Below are 24,808 nucleotides of genomic sequence, written 5' to 3'. Positions count from 1 at the left end.
TAAATACATGCTATAAAATGTATCTAGATATAATTAAAACTAAATTAACACCGAGGAAATTATTAGAGAAGAACAATACAGCTTTAGGAAAGGAAGATCCTGCACAGATCCCACATTTACACTCAAACAAATTATAGAAAAAAGAATAGAAGTTAACCTGCCAACATATATACCCTTCCTGGATTATGAGAAAGCATATGATCAAATCAACAGAACAAAATTAATCAATACACTGTATGAATTGAAAGCTCCACCTCAAACCACGAAAGCAATAGCAAATATAATGGAAGAAAGCTATATTAAAATTAAAATTAATAATGAAACAACCGAAAAAATTAAAACCAATACAGGTCTCATTCAAGGAAGTGGATTATCACCAATACTCTTCATGGCTAGTTTATTCTTTATTTTCTAAAATAGAAAATAAAGAATAAACTAGCCTTTTGCATGCTGACAATCAAGTTATTTTTGCTGAAAATAAAGACCAATTACAGAAAAATCTACACGTATTGAACAAAACAATAGAACAATATGACATGAAAATCTCAAAAATAAAACGAAATCAATAGCATTCCAAAATAAAGAAATTAAAAGATGCAAACTAGTCATTCACAACAAAGTAATAGAACAGGTGAATTTTTTTCATTGCATATAAAAAGCAAAAATTCCTAGCAGTCATTGGAACTTTGAACAGACACTTCAATGATTTAACAGATGTCTAGAACAACCCAAATAAATATAAAATAACAGCTAAACCAATTCTGAAATATGGCAGCAAAACATGGACTTGGGGAGAATGAGATAAAAGACAAGTGGAAGCTGCAGAAATGAAGTTCCTAAGACTGCTCGCAGGCTATAAAAGAATAGACAAGATAAGAAATGAAGAAATAAGAAAACAATTATCCATAGTTAACAGAAGACATCACAAATTATAGAAAGAACTAGAAAAACCACAGAGAAAGAATGAATGAGGAGAGATGGCCGAAAATTGCCTGGAAATATAAACCAAAGGGACACCGATCAAGAGGAAGACCCAGGAGAGATGGGCAGAAGAATTTTTAAACCCTTGAAAACATTAGGGCAAACAATTGCCTAATATGTGAAGCCAAGAAAAAGAAGAAATCCTTGCTGCATGTTCACAGTGTATGTTCTTGTTCACTAACTTATTATTTTTATTTTTTTGCTGAATATGTTTTGCTACTATGTCTACTGTCACTGAAAAACTAGCATGCTCCATGAATCTGGCTACAATGTAATCATAAAGAATGGTAGGCTGCCTCTTCTAAGAAGCAAAGAGTGCTTCAGTAGCTCAGTCAGTATTGATGATGCTTTGGTTAGAAAGACCAAGATTCAGATCCTGTCCATGAATCATTTTCAAACGGACATCTGGAATTCACATTCCTAATACTGGCCTCATTAGTCCAGACTGTTTCAGGCATAATCCCAAACAACAACATCCAAAAACAAAAGTTCCCTGCTTAATCTTCTATTGCTGATGGGTGATGGGGTTTTCAACTGGAGATGAATAATGCTTAGGCAAAGCAAGTGGCAACACATATCTACTAATTTACAGCAACCCAAGTGAAGCAGTACATGATGTCAGGCATGACATGTCCCATCCCATCATCCTGTTTTCATGTGAGACTTGATGGCCTGTCATGGCCAAGTAACTTGGCATTTTTCAAACTTGCTAACTGCTCGTGATATGGTTAATCCTATCTGCAATGTCTTTAGGTCCGTAATTTGTGTGTTCTTTTGGCTAGTTTGTCGGTTCCACAAGATTTAAAAACCCAAGTTTCCAGGAAGAAAACCCTGCCACCACAGTATGGGATTGTCTAACTCATCTTCTGTTGAAAAGCTCCCAAAACCCCACAAAGGGTCTTTGTAGACTGACTGAGCTTTTTTTGGGGGGTGGGGGGGAGGGTCAGCATGACGTTTTGTTCACAATCACAGACTGTATTCATTGTTACTTTACTTTGCATTAGTTATAAACAAGAAAAAATTAAAATAAGAGAATCCTGTGCATGGGTTAGAAGTAAAGCACTTGACCAAAGACTAGAGACTGCATATATGAGAGTCCCGAGAAAGATTAAGGGCGTGGACATGATTAAGGGATGGTAACAATGGCAATATCATATTAAAAACAAGAATATTAGGAAAGAACTTGACATTGTTAGCATCCAGGAATGTGTTAGCAGAGCTAATCTCAGGTGGTGTGGTTACTCAAATAGAATGGGAGAGGAAAGATTAGTAAAACAAGTGCTCTCTGCCAGGTTGGCAGGAAAGAGACCCAAAGGAAGACCAAGATACAGGTGAATTGATACGGTTTATTTATTTTGTATCCAAGCACAAGTAGTACAGTAGTAAGTAAGTGGTACAACATTATTTACAACAAACTGACCTCTGTGTCTGGCTCCCGCTGATGAGACATCAATAAAGGTCGAAACTGGTCTGGGTAGTGATCCTTCCCATAATGCTTAGCATTATACATATATGCAAGGAGACATGGTTTGCATTACGGGATACTAAGGCAAGTGATGTGAAGTCATACTACCTTTACCACGAGTTGCCTGAGTCCTGAAAATACTTCAGATGCAAACTTTGTTTGCTTACACTTGGATAAAGGATTAAACCAAGTATAATTTCTTGGTATCTTTAATTTATAGTATAACCAAGTGGAAAAACTTTTTGCTGGCCAGGTTAGCGTATCTGCTCTCCAGCCAAAAGGCTGCTAGTTCAAATCCTGCCGTAGGCATGGTTGTTTGTGATTATCTGTAAAAATACTAGTGGCGTTGGTTGGTGGTAGCTGGCGTTGGTGTAGATAACGAAGTTAGTTGCGGTTGGCGGAGTGGTAGAGATGGAAAGTTGAAGAGCAGGTGCCCTCCCTTGATGAGTGAGTCTTTGGACTTCCTGGAGGTGTTATGTAATAATAATAATAATAAAAAGTAGGATACATTCCAAATGAGAACAGCTTAAATTTAGTAGGTGAATTACACAGGGACTAATAAGTAAAAGATGAAGAAAAAAGAAACCATACATAAGTTATATATAATAAATATGGTCAGAAGTTCCTCCAGCATCTTGTGCAATCAACTGCTCTTTCTGTGCAGAATATAAGGTCCTCTTTTGTGATTGAAGGGGGGGGGAACAAGAAAGAAGGTGTTCAATGACTGATTGATATCGTAAAAAGTGGTTTAGAAGATAGAAATATAAGATCTGACAAAGTTGAAGTCTTGACAGGTAACAGATTGATTTGGAGGAAAATTGTAGATAGGAAGTTAGTAATGATGTAAATTTTTCATGTAGTACTGTCATATCCTCTATACCCCTTGAGGGTACATGTCAGGAATTTGATGATGATGATGAATTCTGTGCAACTGTTATTGTTTATACTTATTTAAAAAAAAAATCTTCATGGAAAATAACTCATGGACAGGACTGCACTTACACTTTCTCGAGGTGGGCAGGGGCTGAGGTGCTAGTTTGCTCTGGGTGCCCCCCCCCCTCATTGTTTGGGGGCCCTTAAACATGAGGCTCTAGCCCCAGCTAGAGCCCTCATGTGCCTGTGCATAAGTATGGTCCTGCTCATGGAATGCTGGAAACTCACTACAGACTAATATGAGTGGGCAGAGAGATAATATTAGGATAATATCAGATAATATTAGCAAAAATCCCAACTTTGTCAGCAAATAAGCATATGCAATTCCATTTTTGAAAAGTGGCTAAATTTTTCTTATATTATATATATAAGTATAATAGGCATACAGTAATCAAATAAAAATTATGCAAATCAATTATCATTATTGTCACACTGAACAAAAATAGGTAAAACAGCAAACTGAGTATATGAGTAAATAAGTCAGAGAACACAGAATTTACAGACAAAAATTTACTATTAGTGGGTGGTAGTTGACATTGTGTGTTGACAAAAGATTAAGCAGTGTGAACAATTGGTTGGGTAGCATGGAGTGCCTGTCCATGTTGAATCCTTGACCCTTTGGAGATGGTATGGTCACTAAAATAGACTGAGGATAAAAGATTATCAAAGCCAGTGGAAGCAAAAATAGCATGAAAAAAAAAAAGACCACGACAAAAACCAAGATATAAATAGGTTCCTGCAGTTAAGAGTAGAGTGCTTTACAAGACTAAAATGTAAGAGGTAAATCAAATCAAATCAAATCAGATTTAACAAATATATCAAACTGGTCTGTTTGTTTTTCAGATCAATCTGAAAAAAAAAAAAAAAAAAAGTTGATTGGAAAACTAGTCACAAAATATTGTGTTAGACTGTTAAACTTATCAGCATATATATGCTAATAAATGTATTAAGTTCATAAACTAGTAACAATACATTGTTACTAGTTTATAGCTACTAGTGTTATACATTGTTAGTAGTATATATACAGATAACCACAAAAAAAAAAAAAAAGTTAGGAGCCTGATCTTGCTATGACAAAGTAAGCCAGTGAATGCCTAAATTACAAACAAAACACCTGAAAAAAAGTCTATGTATGTTACTTAACATGATAATAAGTTATATATAAATACATAAAAATACAAATATACTCACTCTATAATACACTGCAACATGACCTGTAAAAATAATTTATATTCAATTAAATCAGAGTGAAATATATGAAAAAGTTGCTTTGTATTAACATATTTTCATTATAACAAAGCACATAAATTAAGTGTAATACACTGTTTACAAATATTACTTATCATCATCATCATCATCATCATGCATATCAAGGATTTAGGCCTAGCATGGCCTGTTCCGGCCTTAGAAGTCATCGTTGAATCGTTTAAGAGGACGTCCTGGTTTTTTCCTAATGGCTTGTACTTTAAGGCTTGTTTTGGTAATCTTTCTGTTTTCATTCTTTGGACGTGTTCCATCCATTCATGTTTATATTTTTTAATTTTTTCTATTACTGATTCTTGGTTTAATTCTTTCATAATATCTTCGTTTCTTTTGTGATCAAATAGGTTATACTTTGCAGTTTTTCTCATAAACTTCATTTCTGCTGTTGTTAATCTTTGTTTGTCTTTTTTGTTTTATTGTCCAGATTTCGCTTCCATACTGGAAGGCTTCAAGACTGGTAGGGCTAATGTATTGTATACTTTTAGTCTGGTTTGTTTTTGAACTAGGTTTGGTTTAAATATGGAGTTAATTACACCTGTTATTTTTAAATATTTTGCAATTTTTACGTTTACATCTTTTTCATTTTCATATGTGATCGTACATCCTAGGTAATTAAATGAATTCACCTGTTCTAAGATCTTGTTATCTATTACTATTTTAGTTCTTGCTGGATCTTTTCCTTTAAAGGCCATAGTTTTTGATTTTTCTGTTGATATTATCATACCATAATCTTTGGATATCTCATTTAGATCTAAAATAGCTTTCTGTAGTTTATCTTCAGAATTTGTAATTATTATTTGGTCGTCGGCAAAGAGGAGAGTGTTTAAGTTTACTGTAGAAGAAAGTTTAATTCCTTGATGTAAATTTTTATTCCATTTTATTATTATTTCATTTAAGTAGATATTAAAAAGAGTTGCTGAGAGGGAACATCCGTGTCGGACCCCTTGGTTTATCTCTCTCGTATATGATAGCTCGTGATTTAATCTTATTTGTATTTGATTATTTTCATATATACTTGTGATAGCTTTTAGGATATTATTTGGTATTTGTCTTTCTTTTAATATGTTAAATAATATGTTTCTTTTAACTTTGTCAAATGCTTTTTCAAAGTCAATAAATGCAATGTGTTTCTAAATTGTATTCTCTTCTTTTCTCTATTATTAATTTTAGGCAAAAGGCCGGGTCTATACATGATAGTCTTTTTCTAAATCCATTCTGTACTTCTAAAATAAAGTTTTCGGAATATTTCATTAGCTTGCTATATATATATTTTGTAACAGGAATTTAGTGTACTGATACCTCTATAGTTTTTAGGGTCATCACTATTACCTTTTTTTAAAGATAGGAATCACAATTGCTTTTTTCCATTCTATTGGGGGGGAGGGGGGATACCAGCTGAATAAATTTTATTTAAAAATAATAAGTCTTTCTTTGAATCTAGTTCTGCATATTTATATAGTTCTGAACCTAGCTTATCTTCTCAAGGTGATTTTCCGTTTCTTGTTTCTTTCAGGCTGATTTCAAATTCTTCTTTAGTTATTTCCTTTTCATTTTCGTTAATTGTTTGCCAATTGTCTTTTTTAAAATATTTGTCTGTCCACAATTCTCTGTAGTCATTTAGAAATTCTTCTAATTTCAATTCAGTGTTTAATTTTATGTTTTCTTTAGTATTTGCATTTAAGTGTTTCAAAATTTTATATACATTGCTTTATTTTATATAAATCATGTTCTAAATTAGAAACAAATTTATTCCATGATTCTCTATGTCTTTTTCTGACTTCTCTTTTAGCTATGGCTCTTATTCTTTTATATTCTATTTCATCTTCTAATCTTTTACTGCTTAGCCATTTGTGATAGATTTCTTTTTTCTTTTTGATTATTTCTTTCATTGTATCATCCCAGATCTTCAGTGTTTTTCCTTTTATTGAATTTTTTGGTCTTTCCTAAGCTTTCATTTGCTGCTACATTTAGTATCGTTTTTATATTAAGCCATTCTATTTCTATTTCTTCATTTTGTTTTATTTTGTCTAGATATTGGTTAGTTCTTTGTTCATATAGCCATTGTACATTTGTGTCATTCAATAGTCTAGTTTTATAAACAAATGTTTCAATTTTTCTTTCTGTTCTTGTTACTTGTAGCCATTTAGGTGGTAATCTTAATTTTATTTTAACAAGGAAGTGGTCACTGCTTATTTCATATCCTCTGTGAACTCTACCATCTAGTGAAAATTTTGATGTCTTTTCATTTAGTATAAAGTAATCTAATATTGATTTCCATCCTCTTGCTGCCCAAGTATATTTATGTATGTTTTTATGTTTATAGAAGGAATTCATTATTTTTAGGTTATTATAAACTACAAAGTCAATCAATTTTTTACCATTCCTGTTTAGAGTATGCTCTCCATGTATTCCTATATAAATCATTCCTCTTACATTCCAGATTGCTGTGTGTATTATATTTTGTCGTTTCCATTTTTGTTTTACCTTTTCCATTCCAGGGTCGTTTCCTATTGATTCAATCCGATTTTCAATTCGTGTTTCCAATTCTTCCAAAACAGGATTACAAAAATGCAATCTCGCTTCCAAGGAAGTGAGATTGCATTTTTGTAATCCTGTTTTATTGTGTTGTTAGCTGGAGGCATTTTAAGGATTCTCTTGATGGTTTTTGTTTCATATCCATTCTGTTGGAGGATTTATGTTAAGTATTTTAGTTCTTCATTACACCTTTCTTGTGTGCTGAAGATATTGTATGCTCTGTCTCGAAGAGTTTTAATTATATAACTTCATCATTAGCACCGTTATTAGCAAACCTATTTATGGAAAAATTTGAAAACAATGCTCTTAGGAATTACCTTAAAAAAACCAAAAATATGGCTACACTATGTGGACAATATTTTCATCATATTTAGTGGAACAACAGATGAACTTATCAATTTCAAAGATTATCTCAACAATTTGCACAACACCATAAAATTCACTTTAGAACAAGAAAAAAGTAAAAAACTTCCTTTTCTGGATATTCTATTAGAAGTTAATGAAGAAAGTAAACTCTCCTTCTCAGTATATAGGAAGCCGACAAACACTGGAAGATTTCTAAATGCAACTTCACACCACCATCCTTCACAAAAAATAAGCTTAATTAAAACTCTTCGAGACAGAGCATACAATATCTCCAGCACACAAGAAAGATGTAATGAAGAACTAAAATACTTAACACAAATCCTCCAACAGAATGGATATGAAAAAAAACCATCAAGAGAATCCTTAAAATGCCTCCAGCTAACAACACAATAAAACAGGATTACAAAAACGCAATCTCGCTTCCTTATATCAAAAATGTTGCAGATAAGCTAGCCAAATTAATGAACAAACACAACATAAAAGTAGCCTTCCTTCCTGTGGAAAAAATCTCAAGATTCCTACATCCACCAAAACCACCTCATCATCCTCTTAAAAAACCAGGAGTCTACAAAATACATTGCTCTTGCAGGATTTGCTATGTAGGCAGACAGGAAGATCTGGAGAAATACGCATGGCTGAACACCAAAAAGACGTACAATACTAAAGAGAACAAAAAAACGGGTCTTGCTTTCCATACCACTTCCACTGGACACGATGTACTCTGGCATAAAACGACGATGTCATACATAGAAAACAACAGTTATATAAGAAAATTTAAAGAAGCTGATAATATGGTAAAAAACCCAACCCAATGCAATAAAAATCAAGGTTTAATTCTCCATCAAGTGTGGTCAGCTCTAATAAAAAATCTACCTCAATCTGAGCTCGAACTGTATGAACAAGACAAGTGACATCGTCCAGTATTGTTCAACGTCAATAATGTTATATATCTGCATTCTGTTATTTGAGTTTTATGAATAGCCAGACGGTTATGATTTGTATTTATTAATTCTCTTGTTTAAACTTTAAATTATACTATTTACCCCCTGAAGATGTAAATCCCACAATTTACGAAACTTGTCGGGAACTATTATTTCAGTGTTTTATATAACTGAATAATAAAAAAAATGTGGTGTAATCACCGAATTATATCTTTTGGATCAATATTATCTTGTTCTCTTCCCTCTTCTGGGGCATATAAACCAATTATTGTTAAATAGCCTCTATCTATTTTTATTCTAGCTTCTATTATTCTTTCATTCCATAATTTATAATGTTTTGAAAGGGAGTTATGAATCCAAATCATGACTCCTGCTTGTGCTCTTTGGTCTCTGTCAACTCCACTGTATATCACATTAAAATTTTCAATTCTCATGGTTCCTTTTAATTTCTTTTTTGTTTCAGTGATTACTGCTATTTTAAAATTTCTTTCATTTAATAATTGGTCTAATTCTATTTCTTTATATGCTATTCCTCTTACATTCCAGTTTGCTATGTGTATTATATTTTGTCATTTCCATTTTTGTTTTACCTTTTCCATTCCAGGGTCGTTTCCTATAGATTCAATCCGATTATCTTTTTCTGTCAGCTTACTAGTAGAATTATGTTCTCCATGTCAGGGGACTAGCCTGACGATGAAATAGTTCAGTGGTAGGGCTGCTACCTTAAGGCTTCTGATCTAGCATTCTTCCGAATTTAAACCCATAGGAGGAATAGGGTATATTGAAGGGGGAAAGAGTAGATTATAGAGGAATTATAGTAAGATTTATAGAGAGGACATAGTTGTAAGGCCAGAAATGAAAAGACCCCATGGCCCTCGAGTACTCTAATAGCATAGGGGTCATAAAATAAGAAGAGTTGGCTGATAAGGCCTTATAGGAAAGATTAAAGTAAGTGGATCTTCCTCAAAGTAATAGGAGAGGATAGAGCCAGCTAGGGAGGGGTCCATGGGAGTGCTGCTTCCCTTACAATCAAGATGATTGCCCCATATTACTCATCATATTTACAACAAACCTACAACCACTGGGGAAAGAAACCATGCAGTTTTGTCCCGGGAGGTTGCTCAACATGTGGAATTTTCAGTCAAGAAAAGGTTTATATGTAACTACAAAGATGGCTACTATGACAAAGTTAGGGGGCAACTTGGAGCAGTGCCATGGCATAAGAGGCTACACATTTTTTATTCACATTTTATAACAAGGTGGAAGCAGAATTCGATAAAGGAAATGGCTAGACTATGATAATGCTGGAATTTGCAAAGGCAATTGACAGACTACCACATGGAACATTATTACATAAGTTGGAGCAAATGGGAAATGGGAAAAATCAAAGGGAGGGGGTATTAACGGCATGGACTTTTCAAAAATGGTAAGTTGCCATGAATGCAACATGTATATATGGTGGAATATGAAGATGTGTTTGTAGAGAGATAGAACTGGAGACGACAGAGAGCATGGATATGTCGAAAGTGTGACATTCTGTTGGACTTCGAGTTATTGGTATGTGCAAAACTGATGGATTGAATGAAGAGTGCATAAATGTGTGACCATATGAATCATGGAACAGAGTTGCAGAAGCAAATAAATGTATAAATTACGGAATGGAAGTGAGTTTGACTATAGAAGCAAAAGAAGGTATAACTGAAGAAACGAAAGTGAGTGACACTGTGGAAGAGAAGGTGAGTCAGAATAAGGAAATGAAAAAAAAAGTGATGATAGACTGACAGACAACATAACTGCCAGGATGCAAGACTTGATAAATTAGTTGATCAAAACGAGAAGTAAAATGAAAAATATGCATAGTGAGATTAGAAGTTTGGTGGATAAGCATGGACAAGTACAAAAGGTTAAGTCCACAAAGGAAAGCAGAGAAAAAGAGGTGACAATGATTTGACAATAGTGATGTATGGAGATTCCAATATTAGAGGTATTCTAAATGAGAGATTCCATAAGGTGTGTTTTACAGGAGGAAGAATTAGCAGGATAATTGATGGATTAGAAAAGAGAAGCAGATGAGCAAGCAAGTTTGTGGTGGTTGTTGGAACAAATGACCTGCCTAGACATAAAGAGCATGTAAGAATGGATATTAGGAGGTTGTTGAGGAGAGTGAAAGATAACAGTGTGGTTAGAAGAGTAGTCAGTTTGTTGCTTAGGTATGATAATAATGAGCTGAGATGGAGAGCAGGGATCACAAATGGTATGTTGGCAGAGCTGTGTAAGGAGAAGGTAGAAGCTTGTGAATGTGTGGGATGCATTTGAATGGATTTGGTGTGAGTCAGTTAGAGAGACTACTGCTGCTGGGAGAAATAATGAGTGATGTAAGCAAGAGAGCAGAGGAAATAAGAGGTGAAGCAAAAGATCAGGAGGAACTGGTGAGACTGAAGCAATTGTGAATAAGAATAGTAGTACTGTGAGTGATATTGATAAAACAGGAATGTAAGACGAACAGGAGAACGGGGGGGGGGGAGGTAAGGGCAGACAGGGGGAGATTATAAGGAGAGAGGATGCTGGACATATTAGTGAATTTATGCATGTATGAGAATGGTCAGTACGGTACAGGATGGCATGGGGTGCAAGGGATCTAGTTGAATCTGAAGGAAAGTGGTGATAAAGGTAATTGGGAATTGTTAGATGTGGGGCAATCTTAGCATACAAGTGGTATGGGCAGAACTAGTTATAGACCTAAAAGTGAAGTACAGTAATACCCCAACTTACGTGAATCCGGAATTATGTGGTTTCTTATATGTACGTATTCCTGTCCCGCTTCACGCCTCACCACTAGTCGTATCTTTCAGGCGCCGGCCGCATTCGCCAGTGTCGCACATGCTGTGAACAAGCACTGACGTGTTTTGCGTGGTCTCCATTCATACACGATTTTTATAGTCTACAAACCTTGTGATTGTTTAATGTTATGTTCTTGATAAAAATTTTATCACATAAAAAATAATAATGTCATCCAAAAGAAGCAAGTCGGATTCTTCTACAACTAGCAAGAAAAGAAAAACATTGACTTCGGAAACAAAACTCAACGTTATTAAGGATTTTGAAGGCGGAATGAAAATTTGTGAGCTAGTGTTAAATCTTGAATGTAAGGTTTAAATTGTCATAAAACATTTCATTCAGGATTTAACTAGGATACAATTAAAATTTGCTAAAGAAGTACTTGTATATAGGTATAAATGAAATTGTAAATAACGTATTAGTCATTTGTTTTGTAAATTCCTCTGTTTTGCTATACTGTTAACTGTACTATGTATACCCGAAAGGAATCGGATTTTTGTGAGAATTATATTAGAACAGGAAAGGTTACATCGAAGTTCACATTGAAGTAATCGGCTTAAAGACATAACCCGAGGCAGTCGCGAGGTCCAAGGTGCATGCGAGACATCCACGTGGAGAAGATAGTACTGAGTGCAAGGGACTTAGGTGCGAGCGGAATCAGTGACGTAGGGGGAGAGCAGAAACGTGGGGGTATAAGAAGCTTAGCGGTGGGGGCTTGAGGCTCCTTTTTTCTTCTTCATCTCCCTTTGGCTTTTGGGTACTGGTAGAAATGGCACGAGTGGTCGGGAAGGACGATGGTCAGCAGCTGCTAAGCAACCAGGCGGCGGTCCAGTCCAGGCATATCTACAGTACAGCTAGACAGTCAGCGAGAACCGAAGCTTCGTGCCGAATGAGGACCTGTCCAGGCAAAGCGGTCACGCCAACATCGGCAAGAGGGTGATTTGTGAATGTAGTCACCAGAGGGTCATATCCAAAGACAACAGGCCATAGAACGAGGTAACAAGCCACGTGCTCATAAAGGACTGATTGGGAGAAGATACCAGCACGAACCAGATGGTCGGTAATGTAAAATCTTTCTAGTTCAATTGCATTCTGAACTAAGCAGAAGTGTGCTGATATATTATGTGATAGGACTTGACAATTAGTAACAGGACTCTAGTGCATAACCAACAGAAGGAATGGTCACTGAAGGGATAGGATTTAGCTAAGGCAGATTATAGTAGCAGAGGAGTTAAGGATAGATAAATTACTGTGTTTGTAGGTACTTCTAACTATTTTCGAACAGAGTTGAGTAAGGATAAGGGAGAGAAATTCTAGCATACCTTGAAACACTTAAACATAAGGAAGCAAACAATAATAGTAAAAACTAACACTAGCAAAGAAGTTTGATCTACAGGAATCCACAGTAAGTACAATCATAAAAGATAAAGAAAGAATTCTCGCTGCTGTGAAAAATGCCCAATCATTGAATTCAAGCATAATTAGTAAACATCATGGGATTATTGGTGAGATGGAAATGATGCTTAAATTATGGTGTGATAATCAAGTGAGAGTAAAAACTTGTCCAGTTGATCAAACAACAATATTATTGGTGAGATGGAAATGATGCTTAAATTATGGTGTGATAATCAAGTGAGAGTAAAAACTTGTCCAGTTGATCAAACAACAATATGTAGCCAGGCCAACTGATTTTTGAGAGGCTAAAAGTAGAAGCTGAAGAAGCGGCCAAAGAAGAAAATTTCGTGGCCAGTAATGGTTGGTTCAACTGATTTAAAAATCGCTGTAACTGGAACAGCATCGCGGAGAGTGGAGAGGTGGCAAGCACTGATAAAGAGGCTACGTCTTCTTTTCCTGACACCTTCCTATCATTGAGGAAGGTAGCTATAGCAGTCAAACCATATTTAATGTAGACGAGACTGGCTTGTTCTGGAAAAAAATGCCTAAGAGAACTTTCATCGCACGTGACGAAAAAAACGTTTCCTGGCTTTAAGGCTTCCAAAGACCAGTTGACAGTAATTGCTTGGTGGAAATGCAGCTGGTGATTGCAAGTTAAAACCTCTCTTAATTTATCGCTCCAAAAATCCAAGAGCTCTAAAAATAAATCTAAAGCTGGCTTGCCAGTGATTTGGAAGTCAAATTCTAAAGCTTGGGTGACGGCTTCTATTTTTGAAGACTGGTTTGGTCACCACTTCATACCTGAAGTTGAACGTTATTGCCAGTTTATTTAAACAGAATAAAAAATTCCGTTTAAAGTATGCTCATTATTGCTAATGCACCTGGTGACCCTCCTACAACTTTAATTGATTTTGATCCACGTGTAAAAGTTGTTTTCTTGCCTCCAAATACAACCAGCTTACTTCACCCGATGGACCAAGGAGTTATCAAAACATTCAAAGCGTACTACACACGGCATTTGTTTGCAAGTCTAAATGAAGCTATGAGACAAAATGAGCAACTGTCTGTTAAAGATTTTTGGAAACAGTTTAATGTTTTAGATGCTGTAAGGATAAGCGGAGATTCTTGGGGTGAAATTTCCCAAAAAATTGGGAATTTTTTGGGAAATTTCATGGTGTCTTGAATGGTGTCTGGAAAAAACTTTATCCATCTTTTTTTAAATGCAAAAAGAAATGTTCCCAGAAACTGATCAAGTTGCTGAGGCAATAGAAGAAGTTGTCAACCATGCCAGGCAATTAGATTTAGAAGTCGACAGTGAAGATGTCAGCGAGCTGTTAGACTTGCATAACAAGGAGCTTACAATCGACAAGCTCATTGAGATGCATGAGCAAAGCGCTACTGAAGAGACTGAAACCTCAGATCCAGTTCTACCAGAAAAGCACGACAATTACAAAATTAACAGAAGGTCTCAGCTTAATTAAGAAAGGTTTACAGATTTTGGAGGACACAGATTCTCAACGAGGAACAAATTGTAGCCACAAGGCAAGGAATAAAAAAATCATTGGCTTGCTATGAAGAAATTTTGCGTAACAAGAAAAAGACATTATGCCGTCAGATGAATCTATTAGATTTTATAAAACCATTGACATCGAAATAACTTTCTTTTTTTTTTATGTACGAAAAACTACAATTTTGATTATATTTCTTAAAAAATATCGGTGTTTTTGTAAACCTTTGGTCCTAATTAACTAATATTTTGTATGTTTGTATATATAAATTACATGCAAAATTATACCCCGAGTTATGTAAATCTGACTCATGCACTTTTTGTTGGTCCCACCTACAGTGTAACTTCGGGGTTTTACTGTACTGTATTTATTTACAAATGCCATGAGCATCAGAAATAAGGGAATGAAATGGTTTCGTTGATCAAGTTTTTCCCAAAACTTTTTGGAATAATTGAAACATGGTTGGATAGAGATGATATCCTGATGGGAACAGAAATGGAAATGCATGCTGTTTTCCGTGAGGATAGAAAGGACGGGGGGGGGGGAAGGTTGATGATAGCAGGCAAATTATGTCTTCACAAAGTGGCAATGCGAGATGTAAATAGTGGCAATGGTTTTGAATCAGTATGGTATGAGGTAGAGGTTGACAGGAAGAAATATTTAGTCAGATGCTGCTGCTGCTATAGACCAGGAATGTGGATGGTGGTGACAAAGAAATATATAAGCAACTTTGGTTAGTGAACAAGGAAACAGATGTGTTGCAAGTTCTTGAGAGACAACTATCTTAGGTAGTATGTAAATGAGACCACATGAGAATCAAGAGTTTTAGATCTGATCATTTCATCAGAGGATATAATTGTGAGTGAGGTTTCACACTTCCTCCAGTTGGTGAGAGTGATAATGAAGTAATCACCTCGGTTGTGTCTAGCCATATGCAGACTTCTCTGAGGAAAAGATATATGTGAAAATACAAGTCTGGTGACTATGACAAGTTTAGGAGATAGCATGCAGCTATAGCATGGAATAAGAAGTTAAGCAGGAGGAAGATAAATGCTGTATGGGAAGTGATCAAAAGACATTTAACAAGTTCAATGTGCAAATGCATTCCGAAAGTCAAAAGACTAAGTAGAGTATGCCAAATGGATGAATAAAGAGATTAAACATGAAATTTGGAAGAGATACTGTGAATGCAGCACAAGATGAATAATGGTAGCAATCAACTGCATGAGGAGTATAAAGAGCAAGCCAGGAAGGTGACTCAATTGGTAAGAACAGCAACATTATAGTATGAGCAGAAATCAGCAAATCAGTCCAAGAAAACCCTAGAGAGTTTTTAAGATATGTGGTCACTAGAAGAAAGAATAATTAAGGTTAGATGATGTCAACAGATGAAAATGGTAGAATGACAACTGCTGCAGAAGACATTGTTGAAGTATTCAGTGAACAATTTTCATTTCATCCTCATCAAGGTGAAATCATGACAAACTGAAAGTGAGCAAGAGGTATATGAGAAAATATATAAGTTTGATGTCAATAAGGTGATAGGATCTGAAGGCATATCACCATGTTTCTTAAAGGAATGTTCCAGGGAATTGGTAGTAGCATTTCCATGCCTGATTAATAAGTCTCACAGCAGTACAAGTTCCAAGAGAGTGGAAAGAAAATAAAATAGTTCCTCTGCATAAAAATGGTGATACTACAACTGAGATTGGTGAGAAAAGTAATGGGTTGATAACAGCATTATTCTCTATGGTTGTGAGCATGGGTTTCTTAAAGGAGATCATGTTTTATTAACTAATTATTATTATTGTTGTTGTATGGGCACCTCCATAGAGTCCAAAGATTCATTGTGGGAGACCCAAATTATCTACACAATCTATCATACCTCTCCTTGAACCCATTAACAAACAAAGTGCTAACAACTGATTCTGGCAGCTCATTCCATTCATTCACAACACCCCTAGTAAAAAATCTAGTTCTTATGCCCCTACTAATCACACTTTTACTCAACTTTTAGGAATGACCTCTTGTTTTGCCCCATCTGTCACTGACTTCTTCAAACATCCCTTGAATATTTCCCATGCACTGCAGACAATTTCCACCCCTCCACATTCTTCTTCTTCTTATTATTATTATTGTACAGGGATCTCCATGGAGTCAGAAAACTCACTGTGGGAGACCCAAACTATCCACATAATTTATCATACCGCTCCTTGGTTCCATTAATAGACAAAGTGCTAACAACTGACACTAGCAACTATTCCATTGATTCACAACTCTCCAAGTGAATAATCTAGTCACTATACTCCTACTCAGCACACCTTTACTCAACTTCCAGGGATAACCTCTTGTTCTGCCCTGTCTAGTCAAGCACTGAAACATTTTCCCTGCATTAATCCAATAAAATCCTTTCAGTAACTTGTTAGAAGTTTTTTCACTTGGTTATACTATAAATTAGATACCAAGAAATTATATACTTGGTTTAATCCTTTATCAAAGCATAAGCAAATAAAGTTTGCGCCTGAAGTATTTTCAGGACAACTCGCATAAGGAAGCTAAGACGTCACATCACTTGCTTTGGTACCCCACAATGCAAAAGCACATCTCCTTGTAGACATGTATAATGTTATGCATTATGGGAAGGGTCACTACCCAGACTTCCAGTACTTTCAAGTTACTTTCAGTAACTTGAACATTTCTATCGTCCCCTCTTTTTCATCTATTAACCAATTACTGCATTCCACATACCCTCAATTTATTCTCATAGGGAACATTCCACAGAACACTCACTATCTTGGTCACTCACCTCCGAATCCGCTTCACCACTTCCTCATTTCTGAGAAACCCAGGAGACCAGACCTGATGTATCATAGCCTTATAAAGAGGAATAACAATTTCCTTATCTCTACTTGTTAGTGTGCTCTTCAATAGCTTCTGTAAACACTTCCAAAAGGCTTCTATAAACCTATAGTACATTTGTACCATGGATGAATTAAGCATTTTTTTAAGGTGGGTTCTATTTTTATAGCTTTTACTTATTTTTTGCATATTTTAAAATTTATTTATTTTTTACTAGGTCTGGTAACCCTGCTCTAGAGACTAAGCACAGAACTTTTGAAGCAGGGTGGTGATCTCCCACCTAAAAATATTCACAAACATCCATGCTAATGGCAAGATTCGAACTGACAGCCTGCTGGTTGTAGAGCAAGTACACTAACCACTTGGCCAAACTCGCCAGCACACAGGTTTCCTATATTTCTCCTACATTCTCAGCACATGCTGATACATTAGCCAGGATTTTTTTAAAATGATTTCTTCTATATACTGCATTTTTATCATTCTATGTTGATGAAGGAGTTCATGTCCTTTCCATTCTTATTTCTCCATATACATCCTTGGCTAAACTAATCAATCTTTACATCAGATTATACCATTCAAATCCAAAATATGGTTCTTATTTTCAAACTTTTTTCTCAAATACTGTTTATAGGATTTTTTTCAAATACATATACATATTTTTCAATTTAGAGTGATAAGCAGTTTTATTCTGCTCAAAATGGTAATTCCTTCCTATTTCTAATTCCTTATAAACCCTTTTTTATATTCTAAACCAGTATGACACTAACACTATCAACAATACTTGTCACATGATGAGGATATTAAATGTCTGTCATCATTTTATAGCCAAACAAAAGAATTTCTTTACTTCATACTCTACTACTGGTGACTTCAGTGAAATTCAAAATAGCCACATGCACAAATATGTATTGTCAAATGTCATAGACTCCTGTGGATGGGAAGCATGTTGAAAGCTTATATCCAGCAATTTATGACATGGGAACCGTTTGATGAACAACTTATTAAGTTTCAATCTCTATTACTTTCATGAACATTATAGCATTTCTTCAGGAAAGTGAAATAAAAAAACTAAACTGATATTACATTAACTGGGTTTTGAAACAAGAACAAGTCGATGCTATCAGGAATATAGGATTCATCTGTTTTTTTGCAGTATTATAACACAATAAACAATAAATCATATAGCGATATTTATTAACTAGCTTATATTTCAATGAATTTCAAACCAGCATCTTCAGAACATATTTACTTGTTGCCATACATATAACAATGAGTACAAGAAACAATTCACATTGTAACAGACAAAAACCCTCAAGTCCTAATTTCATCATCATCATCATCATCATCAAATTCCTGCCATGTACCCTCAAGGGGTGTACAGGATATGATAGTACTACATGAAAAAAATTACATCATTATTAATTTCCTATCTACAATTTTCCTCCAAATCAGTCTGTTACTTGTCAAGACTCCAACATTATCAGATCTTATATTTCTATCATCTAAGGCACTTTGTACCGTATCAATCCACCTATATCTTGGTCTTCCTCTGGGTCGTTTTGCTGCCAACCTGGCAAAGAACACTTGTTTTGCCAATCTTTCCTCGCCCATTCTGTTTAAGTAACCATACCACCTGAGATTAGCTCTGGTAATGCATTCCTGGATGCTGACAATGTCAAGTTCTTTCCTAATATCCGCGTTTTTAATATGATACTGCCATTGATGCCATCTGTTCACGACTATAATCTTTCTCAGGACTCTCATATCTGTGGTCTCTAGTCTTTGGTCAAGTGTTTTACTTCTGACCCAGCTCTCAGATCCATAAGTTAAAACTGGTTTGAACACTGTCTTGTATACAGCTAATTTAGTGTTCCGACTAATTTCTCTCTTATTCCATATAAATTTTTTCAATTGACTTCCCACCATACCAGCTTTGCTGATTCTGTTGTCTATTTCTATATTTAATTTACCATCTTCAGTAAAAATCATGCCTAAATAGCTGAAATGTTTCACTTGTTCCACAACAGGTTCTCCATTCACAACACAGTTGACATTTTCAATGATTCTGCCTATTTTCATTGTCTTTGTCTTTTTATTGCTGACCTTCATACCATATCTATTACAACAGCTATTCAATTTAGTCAGAGAATCTTGCAGACTTGTAGCGGATTTATTTAGAAGTAAAACATCATCCGCATAAAGCAAAGAGCTGACATTAACATCTCCAATTTTGATATCATGTTTAATACCGCTTTCCTTCATAATGTGATCCATATAAATAATGAATAACAGAGGGGATAATGTACATCCTTGTCCCACACCAGATTTAACATTAAACGATCTTCCTGTATTTCCTTCAATTCTAACTGCTGACTTACAACTCAAGTAAAGACTAAGTATTGCTTGATATAATGCCCCATTGACACCATATAACTGCAGCGTATTGAATAGCTTCTCTCTTGGCACCTTGTCATATGCCTTTTCCAGATCGACAAAACTTAAATACAGATCTTTGTTATATTCCCATGCTTTCTCGACTATGTGTCGTAAAGTGAAGATCTGATCCTGACAGCCTCTATTTGGCCTGAATCCAGCTTGTTCTTCACCAAGCTTTTCTTCCACAATTCTTCTCAACCGTTTTTCAAGTACACTTGCATAGATATTGCCAGGAACACTCAGTAGGGAAATACCTCTGTAATTCTCACATGCAGTTTTATTTCCCTTTTTATATATGGGTACTATGAGAGCTCTACTCCAGTCATCGGGAATTCGTCCCTCTGTCCAGGCTTTCTGAACTATGCAGTGCAGCCACTGTAAGACTCTTATACCACCATACTTCAGCATTTCTGGTCGAATATCATCTACTCCTGCTGCCTTTCCACATTTCAAGCCATTGATGGCTTTTTCTACTTCAAGTATGGATATGTATTCCTGACTGCATGCCTGGTCAGTGTTTTTTACCACTGTGCTGTCATCACTGCTTGTTTCATTTAGCAGTTTTTCAAAGTAATTACTCCATACTTCAAGGATATCTTTTTTTTTTCTCCCGTTTTCATGTCACCTTTATCATCTCTAATTCCTTTTACAGCACTCTTTCCTCCATTCTTAAGCTTCTTCAACAACCTTCAGAATATTTTGCCACCTTCTTGATATTTATTTTCTATATTCTTGCCAAAGTCCTCCCATGACTTTTGTTTAGCTAGTTTTACACAGTGTTTAGCATTCTTGCATATTTGTCTCTATATTCTCTAAGAGCACAAGCTGACTTATTTGACAGGAACTTTTGGTATGCTTTCTTCTTTTCCTTCACTGCATCTTTAACTTCCTGTGTCCACCAGGGAGTTCTGATTTTTTTATCCTTACAGACAACCTCACCACATGCCTCTCTGGCAGAATCAATCAATGTTTTCTTCAGAGTTTGCCACTGAATCTCCATGGTTTGATTTGTGTTCTCAAACTCTTTCATTTTTTCTTCAATCATGTTTGTGTATTTTAGTCTACAGCTCACATCTGAGAGCTGCTCAACTTTTATTCGCTTTAAAACTTTCTTACATGTTATTCTTTTCAATATGAAATTCAATTTTATCCTGCTCAAGACTAAATAGTGATCACTTCCAATTTCAAATCCTCTGGACACTCTGGTGTCCTAGGGGCTAGGAATAAGAAAAGTCTCATTGACTATGTTATTGTTGATAGTGATGTTTTCTCCCTGTACCAGGGGAGAAAACATCACTATCAACAATAACATAGTCAATGAGACTTCTTATTCCTAGCCTCTTCTCTCCATGTGAATTTGTGCACATTTTTATGTTGGAAAATGGTGTTAGTAATAACCAGTCCATGTCCTGAGCAGAAATCCAACAGATATTTGCCATTATTATTTGCTTTGCTCTTTTCTCCAAATTTTCCCAAAATATTTTTGTATGTCTCACAATCATTTCCTACTCTGCTATTTAGATCCCCAACAAGGACCAACTTTTCCTTTTTCATTGTGTCAGTTGCTTTTTCTAAAGCCTCAAAAAATTCCTCCACTTCTACCTTAGTAGAACCTTCTGTGGGACCATAGGCACAAATAAGTCTCATTGTCCAGTTCCCCATTCTCATATTTGCCCACATTACTCTACTTGAGACTGAATGCCATTCAAGAAGATTAGCCTCGTATTTTGTGTTGAATACTATGGCTACTCCTATTTGTGTTGAATACTATGGTTCCCTGGCGAAAAGAACGGGGGCCTTGTTTAACCGGGCGACGCCCCAGCCGGCATGAAATTTTGTCATGTTGTACCATCATTCTATATTTTGGTTTAACCAATAAGAATACAATTTGGTCGGCTAAATCCCAAATTGCCAGTATCCGTTCAGTATCCAAGTAGATACCCAACAGGGTGCACCACGAGAAGGTGAATTGGACATTAGGTCAGAAGCCCTGGTCCATTCTCCGCATTCCTTTAAAGGCTATGTGAATTTGGCATCCTCTAATGTAAAGAAGTTTTCATGGATTTTAAGTTGATCTTAAGACGACTGTCTCCCAGATTTTTGACAGATTAATGCAGCTATACTTGTAGAGGTTAGGTAAAAACAATCTCTCTGACTTGTAACAACTTCTATATTACAACTTGTTTCCTTCCATCTAATCCTGTGTGAAGGGATGTCCAAAGCATGTTCTGCCAGTCTCCTCACTTGCCATAATGATGGTAGTGAATGTATTTCTTGTGATCTTTAAGGTGGATGTTAACGCTCTTCATGTCTGTCTATAATAGGCTATGTTACAATCACAGGGCACTTCATACACTCCAGGATGTGATAGAGGACAGAGGTGAGCAAATTGGGATTGCTAACTTTAAACATGGCTTGAATATCTTGTGAAGGTTATATTTCTTAGTACTGCAGCTATCTTTTCAGATGCACCCCATTTGAAAAGATATCTGAAATTTGGTGACAGAGGGGGATAACATGTAATATTTTATTCATTCTGTAGTAGCTCTAGCCATTGACCAGAAAAGTGTGGTGAAGGTGGTTAAAGTTCTGTGGTAAGAGCTGATTTAGTAAACAAAATAGCCCTGATGCTATGAGTTAACATTTTGAGGATTGTTGGGCTGGATGATGATGTGATTGATCATGTAGATATCTTCCAGTGTGTTCTGGCTTTCTACAAAGAAAAAAGACAGTGAACCATCTAAAAGACAAGTGACTAGCATGTCAAGAAAGGGAACAAAGTTATTTGATTATTTTTCTAACATGAATCCAGAACTGTGATCTGTGCTATGTCACATCTCCGAAGTTTTAGTGCAAAAAGAATTTAGAAGCCTAAAAAGCATGCACTTGAAAAAATTTGAAATCCTGTAACAACATATTACTCTCCAACTGCAAATCTGTCAAAATTGTGAAGTTATAAACTTACTGTCACCGTGCTCTCGGAAGAAGCTGCTAGCACATTCAGTTGAGGTCATAACTTTGCTATTGCACCAACAAGTACCGACACTAAATATGATGAGTGTAGAATGTGGACTCTACAACCTGACTCATAAAATAGCCAATAATGTTCACTTAGATATAGCATGCATCTTAACCAAATCTAACCTACCAAAGAGCAATATACCACAGAAAGAAATATAGCTTCCTTAAAAAATTATTCAGTTTAATCATCAGTTTTATTTATATAAAATAAAATGCCATTCTATTTTATGCTATGTCATAAATAATGTATTTATGACATTATTTATGTCATAAATACATTATCTCATTTAAATGTATTTTTTTTTTTTTTTTTGTATGTTCACTTTGCTTATAAGTTTATTTATTGAACTTTGTTACACTGATTAGGGATTTTTAACATTCCTGATGATTCTTTAAATGCTCTGACATGAAAGTTATAATCAATCAATAAAGGCAATTTCTGTACACTACCATAGTACATGATAATTTGTCTGTTGTATGATAGTCCTAATTTATGTCCCCACCACATCTTTGATGTGTTCTGACTCATATCTCTCCTGATCAGCCTGTTTGTCCCACTTTGGAAATTCCATAAGAATAACTGTTTGTATATGCATGGTTTTTTTTTCTGTTTTTTTTTTTTTTTGAGTGGTGAATAGAGGATAAAGAAGACTTGAAATCTTGTTTACCAAGAAAGCCACTTTTATTCCTTGTAGATGCAATATCTGTGATATCTTATTCGTGACACTATGTATAAGAGTAATATCACTCTTCTGTATTCTTGTTTTTCCCCACCCCTCTGTTTTTCTGGGAGACTTTTCTTTAGGATATTTTCCACCATTTTTGATTGTAATAATTTTTTGGCTTCATTTTCTTATACCGCTGGAAATGTTATGTGTTCTGTCTTGAAGAGGTTTTAAAAATCAACTTTTTATGATGAACAGTGGTTGGGCATTTCATGGACATATTATTTTTCTGTGCATCTTGGAACTGGAAGAACATGTTGGTAATAAGCTGTGCAACTAATATCACATGTCCAGTAGAAATAGTTCTTGTAATAGCCACAGTCTTTTGGTTTCTGTTCAAAGTAGTGAATGGGTCTATGATATCAGGCTTACTAGTAGGCCAAAGGGTTCTATTATGATATTGTCAGATTTTTAGTATAGCATTCTTTATGTACATGTCAGTCTTGTCTATAAGCAGTTACTAGCTGTCGAAATATTAGATAGAAGAGAGAGAGAGAGAAAGAGAGAGAGAGAGAGATGGGTGAATATTAACCTAATTGAATAATAACCTAATCATTTGTATATCTTTGGAGCTCTGTAAATTCTGGGAACTAGCAAATGTCTAGAAGCAAGAAATGCTTCTTGATATCCTGATTCCTGTTTATAAGATCTTTAAGCAAACTGTTATAGTTCAGTTTAACCTCCCTACCGGCCAATGTAGATGAAATAGTGACACCAAATTACACTTCTTATCCATGTTATTCAATGAGTTTTAGAGCTTCGTATCCAGATTTATCTCAACGTCTATCAACGTTGTGGCCAGTTGGGGGGTTAATCTTAAGAAACATGATCTCTACTTCTTAAGATTAAATCATAAATTTAACTCCAAGTGAGCTTCAAAATCTACTAATGAAAAGAAGAAACCTTCTTCAAGGAAAATACAAGTGCTAGCAGGTTTCAATTATCGCAAATCAATGAGCATACTTACTCTCTCCACTCAGAATTAGCAACTTTCTTACATGCAAAACTCTGAAACACTACCAACAAATACTCTTCAAACAGAGCTTCTAAAATTTCCACAGCTGATAAGGGCAAACCAAAGGAAAAAATTCAAAAAATTATTGGTTGAGAAAAAAAACAGCACATTAAGCCCTTACCCCATAAAAAGGTTTTGAACAATATATCCTCACATACTTAGAAATATTGAACTTAACATCGTGCCCAAAGGCTTCAACTTTGTCTTATCTCTGTGTAACAACTCGAAAGTGAACGTCATTCCTAATAGTGAGAAGGGACTAAGAAAATTATCAAAACAAGTTATAAATTTAATATGCATCTAAACAACAGTCATATTTCTCAAAGCAAAACAGCCATGCAGAAATATCTCAAGAATGGAATGATCAGCATTTCAGAAAATACAACATGACAGTATCGGTATTAAAAGTGAACTAAGGTAATGCCAAGCAGTCATGGACTACAGTGTCATTACATTCATTTCTAATATTCCTTATATTATACAAACATATCACCACTGCTCTCTTCCTCCCTCTGAGGACATCCTAC

At 35.4% G+C, this 24,808-nt stretch overlaps 1 protein-coding gene across 4 annotated transcripts in view; it reads right to left on the bottom strand.

The window, feature by feature from the left end:
* LOC150104456 (erlin-1-like) overlaps window positions 1–24,808 on the bottom strand; it is a 354,949-nt gene that overhangs the window by 308,134 nt on the left and 22,007 nt on the right. For all 4 annotated transcript variants that reach the window (XM_090395630.1, XM_090395631.1, XM_090395634.1 and 1 more), the window contains exon 3: window positions 4,571–4,593. In XM_090395630.1, the coding sequence (XP_090251756.1) occupies window positions 4,571–4,593 (23 nt within the window). The remainder of the gene's footprint in view (window positions 1–4,570; window positions 4,594–24,808) is intronic.

This window comes from Typopeltis vanoorti, chromosome 7 (assembly GCF_054136105.1).
Source record: "Typopeltis vanoorti isolate ZY-2024b chromosome 7, IOZ_Tvanoo_1.0, whole genome shotgun sequence".
Classification (NCBI taxonomy): domain Eukaryota; kingdom Metazoa; phylum Arthropoda; class Arachnida; order Uropygi; family Thelyphonidae; genus Typopeltis; species Typopeltis vanoorti.
Note: the sequence above shows the minus strand (reverse complement) of the source record. Positions and strands in the feature narration are given on the sequence as shown.